The sequence below is a fragment of the Anastrepha ludens genome, chromosome 5 (assembly GCF_028408465.1).
Source record: "Anastrepha ludens isolate Willacy chromosome 5, idAnaLude1.1, whole genome shotgun sequence".
In the NCBI taxonomy this organism is placed as follows: domain Eukaryota; kingdom Metazoa; phylum Arthropoda; class Insecta; order Diptera; family Tephritidae; genus Anastrepha; species Anastrepha ludens.
Genome location: NC_071501.1, coordinates 46,836,533 through 46,845,235, shown reverse-complemented (window position 1 = coordinate 46,845,235; position 8,703 = coordinate 46,836,533). Strand labels below are relative to the sequence as shown.

At 35.8% G+C, this 8,703-nt stretch overlaps 1 protein-coding gene across 1 annotated transcript; it reads left to right on the top strand.

Annotated features, from left to right (window-relative positions):
• The first annotated feature begins 963 nt into the window (after positions 1-963).
• LOC128863219 (zinc finger protein Noc) lies at positions 964-7,746 on the top strand. The gene is made up of 2 exons (XM_054102264.1): positions 964-1,696; positions 5,265-7,746. The coding sequence occupies exons 1-2, from the start codon at positions 1,607-1,609 to the stop codon at positions 6,762-6,764; spliced, it is 1,590 nt and encodes a 529-aa protein (XP_053958239.1). The 5' UTR covers positions 964-1,606; the 3' UTR covers positions 6,765-7,746.
• Positions 7,747-8,703: the final 957 nt, after the last annotated feature.

Below are 8,703 nucleotides of genomic sequence, written 5' to 3'. Positions count from 1 at the left end.
AGGCGTGATAAACGTGACAGTTTAATTGCAACCTTTTGGTCACTTAACCAAACGCAATGATTGCCACCGACAAGAGCGTAGACGAGCGCAGACGAGTCACAATCAAAGCGAAATGCAAACGCGAAAGAGCGCAACTCACTCGCTTTAACAACTTAAGGAGAGCACTAAATTAACATTTCATGTCAATATTTAATAATGCAATGCAAAGAGTACGGCGCTCAGCGGCAATGAATGCTCTACAATGCACTCAACAAACCGCATTCACTACATATTTCCCTAAGGTAACCCCATTTTGAAGTGTTGCCATTGCGCTGTATACACAAAAGCCGTCAGTGATTGGTTATAAATTGCGGCCGAAAACACGTAGTGAGCAAGTGCAGAGCGTAAACGTGGCTGTGCATGTGGCGGAGAGCCGCTCAGCTTCAGAAATGTGGTGTGCTCGTCGCGAACACAAAAACCTGTTACTCCAATTTCATGTGCATTCTCTTGTCTGCTTCTCTCGCCTGCGCTACAATATGTATTTGGCTCATACCAATTGACCAGCCATCCCCATTCATCCATCCATTAACAACCGCTTGACAGCTGGTTGCCACAATTAGCAGCAACACATATATACGGAGTTGGGCTGTCACTGCCGCTACCGTCGCGCGCTTGCAAAAGATCAAAGCGCAATCATTTTTATGGCGCATGCGATTTGATTGGACAAAAAGTACGCCATATTTGAAAATTACGCTATAGCCTACTCACTCACACGCAACGCAGTGGGCTCGCTTACTCACATGTCGCCATGCAGGCGTGCACTCTTTTCAGGTTTTGAGCGCCACGGCAACTCGTTGCAGCACTGCAATGGAGCACGCGCTCTTTACGCGAGAGTGCACTTGAAATTGCCTATGGCGCAGCGCTCTGGCAGCTAGGCATGCCAGCTACTCGCGATTGGGAAGCACCTAAGCTAGTTGTGTGCTACAAAAATTTCAGTTCGTGTTTGGCTATCTTTGCGTTCGGACGTATCTGAAAGGAAACTCGGAACGTGGCAATCTAAATACTTTGGCTATACATACATACATCTATGTGTATATGTGCACTACAGTTAACTTGACAATTTGACAAAACGTTTGTGCTCAACAACGGAAGAGTTCTTCTAATAAAGCAGAAAAAATAGAAATATTTTGCAATTTTCGTAAGAAATACCTAACAAGTGCAACGTAGGCTGCTGAAAAGCGGCAAGTGTGCTCAAGCGAAATTTCAAATACTGCCAAAATTTAAGTGAAAACAAATTGCGAAGTGCAAAACATTGCTAAAAAAACACAAAAGCTCTTAAGCAATAATTGAAAGAAATATCAACACTCTCAAAAAGTAATATTTATAAATACTGTGCCAGCTATAAACACTAAATTGTGCTAACACTGCTAAAGTTTTGAATTACTTCGAAACTAAAGGCGTCGCAAATTAAAATTAAAAATAATTGGATTAGCCGCCGCGTCAACAGATCTGCCAGCTACACGCGCAGCAATTCCATTTGCCCACTGGATTTACCATTTTTGTGGATTAGCTGTATCGTTTAACTGCGTTACCCACGCTTTCTACACAACCTTTGGATTTACGTAAAATGGTTGTTTTAGAAGGTGGCGGCGGTGTTGTTACTATTGGAAATAACCAATACTTGCAACCGGATTATTTGTCACCAATACCCACAACGGTGAGTTAGAGTTAACTGAAAAAGGGAGAAATCTCTCTAAAGTATTAGAAACACTTACGGGCTTTATGAGTTGTAAGAGGCGATAGGCATAAAAAAGGTCAAGAAAATCGCTTAAAATTTAGGAAGCTTAAAAGATGAGAAATCAATCGAAGTGAGTAAGAAAATTAGGTAGCTTTTTGAATGAATTGTAACACCTTTTAGTGAGCTGCGTAGTGCGAAGCCTAAGTTTGGGGAAAAATACGCATTTCAACTTAGATCAGAATGAGTAATTAAAAAAAAATGTTTATTCACATACATATAAAACTTGCTATGGCTTAAATAAATTAAAATTTGAATAATTAAAATTAAATTTAAATAATTTAGAAATTTACAATTCAGTCGGCCAGGCACAGCCAAGCCTACTTGAAGCTGACTTCTAATTTGGCTCAAAATATCGACAAATAAAAAAAATCAAAGGAAAATCAATTTTGGAGGTTGTTGTTTTTTTTTTTTAATACGAAAACTAAATACTTGAACAACACAATTTAAATAATTCGAGAAGATATCTTAAAAAAAGTCAAAGCAACCTTCGAAATCCACAGTTCCATTTAAAATTTAAAATAGAAATACTTGCAACTGAATTTGAAGGAGAAAATGTAACAAAGTATCTAGTATGAAAAAATTAGAAAAAGAATACAAACAACTTAAAAAAATACTATACAAAATTGTAAAAATCACTATAAAGAAATAAAAAATTTAAAAAAATAATATAAAAAATTTAAAAAAATACTATAAAAAATTAAAAAAATAATTAAAAAAAAATTCAAAAAATAATATAAAAAAAAATTTTAAAAATTAAAAAAATAATATAAAAAATTTAAAAAATTGAAAGAATAATATAAAAAAATTAAAAAAATAATATAAGAAAAATTGTTTTAAAATATAAAAAAATTTAAGAAAAAATATAAAAAAATTTTAAAAAATAATGTAAAAAAATTATATAAAAAAAATTAAAAGAATAATCTAAAAAAATTAAAAAAATAATATAAAAAATTAAAAAAATATATATAAAAAAATTAAAAAAAATACTATCGTACTAATAACAAAATAATTAAAAAAATGATATAAAAAATTAAAAAAATTATATAAAAAACCAAAAAAAATAATATAAAAAAAATTAAATGAAAAAAACTAGTATGAAAAAATTAAAAAATAGTACAAAAAATTTCAAAAATACTATAAAAAATTAAAAGAATAATATAAAAATAATAATATAAAAACATTATACAAAAAAAAAAATATAAAAAAAATTAAAAAACTATAGTATTAGTTATAGTATATATAGTACCTACTAATAACAAAATAATAAAAAAATTAAAACAAAATGTAACAATGCAAATAGTCAAAATAATTGAACCCTTTTTTAATGCTGCCTTAAATGACAAATTTACATTTTAAACAGTAGTTCCAACAAAAAATTTCGACAGTATTTCAAGCATTCAGAATTCTAAAACAAAAAGAACATAGAATTGTAAAGAAACGATAAAGTTAATAACGACTTTGAAAGTGTTAGAAGAACCAGCATAGCAAGCATTTCAAGTTTAAAAACCAATTTTTTGGGTCAATCTGAAATAAAAATTTAATATTTGAATTTTTAATACTTTAACTAAAAATTGAAAATTTAAATAAGTCTAATATTTAAATTAAAAATCTAAAAATTGTAAAGTTTTCTTCCTGATACCAAATCTACTCTGCTTGAAATCGGCATATGACAAAAAATTATAGAATTAAAATCTTAGAAGTAAGCAGAAATGTATGTTTTTTTATGCAATTGGCCCGCAACATAAGAATTGAGAAGTAAATTAAAAAAGCAATGCAGTAAATTAACCAGCAAAACCGAATTAGAATTTTATATATTTTTTTGAATAAAAAAACGTAAGACAGAGCCGCACAGCGCTACGGCGAAACGCTATGTAGCAAAAGTTGAGCTGGAAGCAAAAAGCAAAATGAGAGTAAACATAAAAATAAAAAAAAATTAATTAAAAAAAAATTAAATAAATTAATTACAAAAGAAAAAAAAATAAATTAATTAAAAAAAAATAAAACTAATTAATTAAAAAAAAAAATTTATTAAAAAAATAAAATAAATTAATTAAAAAAAACACATAAATTAATAAAAATAAAAATAATTAATATTAATATTATATATTTAAATTAAATAATAATTAATTAAAAAAAAAAATACATAAAATAATTAAAAAAAATAAAATTAATTAATTAAAAAAACACATAAATTAATAAAAATAAAAATAAAAAACAATTTAATTAAAAAAAAAAAATAAAAAAAAAATAAATTAAATAAATTAATAAAAAAAAACTTAATAAAATAATTTAATAAAAAAAAAAATTGAAAATATTAAAGTTTAAAAGATTAAAGTTGTTTCCTTCATTATCACTATCATTATCAAATTGGTTCGTATGTGAAAATCAAAAATATGCGCTTTCTGAATTTTGAAATTTTCAAAATTTGTTACTCACAAATGGAAAAACCGGAAAATGATTTAAGTAAGCAGCTATACCTACAATCACGAAGAATGAATCTGATTTCCCTCAAGTGTGCCCTCTCTCTGGGCAACCATTTCAGGCTACGCATATAGACATATAATACGTTATTCCTTTCCTAAGAAGTCCTCCCACTGCCTAAATAATAACTCATACACTTTAAGGCTATCAAAAAAAACAAAAACATTTAAGTGTTTGCCCAACTCAATTAGCCCAAGATTTCCACTTAACACAGACACAGTTCAGTTCGCTGCAAACTAAGCGATAAGTTAATTATATATTTTTGTTTTTTTTCCACTTTTTATTTAGCATTAAATTTTTTAATTTACCGAAAACATGTTTAATGCACTCGTAAAATTAAAATTTAAGGTATAATAAAAATCTGGAAAAAACACGAAATACATTAAACGAAATTTATTTTTATTGCCACATCGCCAACTTTATTGACATCATAATCTCTGTGTCACAATATGGACACATAAAATCTGGCTATTATATGCACAAAAAATGTTTTTATGGGCCTGTCATTGGCGGTGAAAGCGGTTTTATAGCTTGAAATTCCTTCATAATGCAGCTATCAAAACTGAATTATGGATTTTGCTGCTTTTTTTCAAGTAAGAAATGGGCTCCATAAGTAATTTGCTACGCACAAAAAGTAACCAAAATATTTGAATATAAAATATAAATAAAAATAGCAGCGCTAAATAGACGCGCCTTCGATCGGCCGCACTAAAGAAAAGTTGCGCGTGCATGCAAAAATATCATAGGTGCCTTTCAATTCATATGCAAAGTTTGCGGCGAAATCTGCATGCCCATGCTGACATGTGGTAGGGAAGGTAGACATTCTCAAATTACCATGCACAGCTAGCAAAAAGAAAACATTTAAAATAAAAGCGAAAATTAAAGCATTTAATCTACCTCGTTTGTTTTTAAAGAAATTTTCGAACTCGCAGAAAACTTATTAGTCTCTTGTATTTGTATGTATAAACGCACCACTTATAAACTTGTATTTCTTCTCCCATTCCAGATGGATGCCAAAAAGAGTCCACTCGCCCTATTGGCACAGACTTGCTCACAAATTGGCGCCGATTCCTCGGCCGTCAAACCGCTACTCGCTATGGATAAATCAAAGAAATCCACATCTTCGTCTTCATCATCCACCTCATCGAATGCCAGCTCGGATTTGAGCGCTTCCAAGTCGCCGACTCAGGCCAAATCACCGAAATCCACAACGCCCACCACCACCGAGGTGAAATTGGCTTTCAAACCATACGAAACCAATGTGCTCAGCGCTCAAAACCACAACACATTCAAGTCATCGTCATCGATTGCGGACGAGCAACGACCCAGCTCAAAATGCTCGTCGAGCGGTGCCGATAATATGACACGCGCACCGTCACGCAGCAAGTCCAATTGCACACCGGAGTCGCATACAATCAAAACGGAAAATGGTCATGGTGCCACACCAACACCCAGCGACAACAATCGCAAAACCGTATCACCCGCCGGCTCGTCACAGCGCGGTGCCAGTCCCATTGTGCGCTCCGGCATGGAAGTACTCAATAATGCCAACGGCTCGGCCACACACCCAAAGGAGATGAGCAGCATGGCTGCCGCAGCCGCCGCTGCTGCTGCCGCTTACAAGGCAGCCAGTCCATATGGCATTAACCCACTTTCGGCACTCTGTTGCCCACCCGGCATGGAACAACACGCCAATCCTGCTTTCCGTCCACCATTCGCCGGCGGCTTTTCGCATCACCATGCTGCCATGATAGCCGCTGCTGCAGCAAGTGGTGGCTACCCAGGCGGTCCCAATGGTCCTGGCTCGCAACCAAATCCCTACATCAGCTACCAACGCATCAAGACACCATCAGGCGGTGAAGCCATAGTGCCTGTTTGCAAGGACCCGTACTGTCCCGGCTGTCCTTACTCGGCACACACACAACAAATGCTCATGGGTGCCCCCTGTCCGGCTGGTTGCACGCAATGTGAACACCAAAAATACGGCATGGCAATGATGGGTGGCGCCGCTGGTCTCCCACCGAGTCATCCTTACTCACAAGCCGCCGTCGCTGCTGCCGCCAGTGCTGCTGCTGCACGCTCTGCGCCTTATGTATGCAGCTGGGTGGTAGGTGACGCATACTGCGGCAAACGTTTCCAAACCTCCGACGAACTCTTCTCCCATCTGCGCACACACACTGGCAATCTCTCCGATCCAGCTGCAGCCGCCGCCGCTTTGGCACAGTCACAGGCACAATCATTGCTGGGAACACTCTTTCCGCCGTCGGCTTTGCGTGCTGGCTACCCAACGCCACCATTGAGCCCAATGAGCGCTGCTGCTGCGGCGCGTTATCATCCTTACGCAAAACCTGGTGGCATACCAACAAGTGCGCTAACAGCGCCATCCGCTTTTGGCATGACTGGCTTCAATCCAGCAGCAGCTGCTGCTGCTGCGGCACTCGGGCCCTATTATTCACCTTACGCCATGTATGGCCAACGTATTGGCTCAGCCGCAGTACACCAGTAAGCGAGCGCTGCAGTGGAGCGATAAAATGCTCAAGAGACGAGCAATCAGACGACAGCAAGGCTAGTCAAGGAGAACGAAAGGCTAACCGAGTGATCTTTTGGGAGTGCGCGTGCGCGTCTATGGCGACTGCAAGGCCAACAAAAAGGAGGCGGCAGCACACAGGGGGCCGCGCGCTCAGTTACAATTTGCATACCAAAAATGAGGACAGGAAGGGAGAGTAAAGATCAGAAAATGGAGGTTGAAATTGCGGAAAAAAACGTTAAAAATGATTAAAACAAAATTGCGTTTCATAAAAGTATAAAGAGTATAAGGCAAAAAATTAAAATTTGAGAATGCGCTATTGTTGCGATCTTTTTACACTGTGATACTAAAATGTAGTTGGATGCTAGGCTTATTAGGTTTTAACTGATACAAATACCATATGACTTACAGCGTCTAGAAAATGTGAACAAAAGCGAAAAAGTAATTGAACTTTTTAGTTGTACGTAAAATGCAGCCAAAGCATTTTTTCAATAACCATTAAACCTTAATCAAATAAAACAAACAACAATAATTAAGTTTTTGTTACTATTACAATAATTTAATATAATATATTGTATTTGTATGTACGTACGTTCTTTTGCCTTCAATTATATAATTTTAAGCGTGAAAATGGTGAAGTTTGTTTTTTGTTTCGCGCAGAAAAGGCGACTAAAGGCCTTTCATTTCTAATTGTAATTTTTAAGTTATAATGGCTTTTTAAAAATTTCATTTAGCTAAGTAATGAATGTTTAACCATACATGAGAAGCATAAGGAAAACGAAATATTTGCAGACAAACCATGTTTAACTACATATTAAGGGCTTGTATGTGTTTATATACTTGAACGAAATTTCTGTAAAAAATCATACAATACAAAAGTCAAAAACTTCAACTACAAACTTGATGGAATAATTAGTTTTCATTTTAAAATTAAATGAAAATAAATAAAAATACATAATAAAAAATAAACGGTGCTCTTTTATTTCACAAAAAAAAATAATATGAGGGTCAGAGTGAGAATTTCCGCACACAGGCAGCAGCGCTTGAAAATGTCGAGCCAAGGAGATTTGGTGGCTCCTAAAACACTCAGGCTAAAAAGCCCATTGCAGCGCTTAAATCTGTTAGTAACCTCAGTATGGACTTAAAAATGGCCACAGTGCGAAGGAAAATCCAGAGCGTACGAGGTAGCCGAATGCGTGGCATTTCGGGATTAGAGAACAAAAACAAATTTTAATCATCGAAAATCACTTTATTGTTTTTCAAAATATTCTCCATGAAGATCAATACACTTTTGCATGCGTTTGAACCAATTGTCAAAGCACTTTTGCCACTCTGAATGAGGTACCTCCAAAACATGCATTCTGAATGCCGCAACCGCTTCTTCAGGTGTCGAAAAACGTTGACCTCTCAGTTTGTTTTTTACGTACGAGAATAAAAAGAAGTCATTCGGTGCCAAGTCAGGACTATACGGCGGATGACCCATTAATTCGATGTTTTGGGTGCTCAAAAATGCAGTTGTTTGAGCCGAAGTGTGAGAGCTCGCATTGTCCTGTCACCAAGAGTGATCCGTCTTTGGCGATTGGTTTTCCTAATTTCTTGGAAGACAACTGGCCAACAAATGGTTGTGTACCACTCAGAATTTACTGTTCTGCGTTGTTCTAGTGGTACGGTTGCGACATGTCCAGTTTTTCCGAAAAAACAGGCGACCATTTGCTTGGAAGTGCTTCGTGCGCGAACAACTTTTGTTGGACTTGGCTCATCTTGAAACACCCATGCAGTCGACTGCTGTTTACTTTCGGGCTCATACGCGTAAATCCATGATCCATCACCTGTCACGATGTCATAGACGTGTTTCGAAGCCCCGCGATCGTATTTTTTGAGCATTTCCTTCGACCAATCGACACGAGCCTTTTTTTGA

Excerpts from the sequence above, each read along its gene's own strand:
- LOC128863219 (XM_054102264.1), top strand. The coding sequence starts at position 1,607 with ATGGTTGTTTTAGAAGGTGGCGGCGGTGTTGTTACTATTGGAAATAAC. Across the intron at positions 1,697-5,264 it reads TGTCACCAATACCCACAACG|ATGGATGCCAAAAAGAGTCC; the intron begins GTGAGTTAGAGT and ends CTCCCATTCCAG.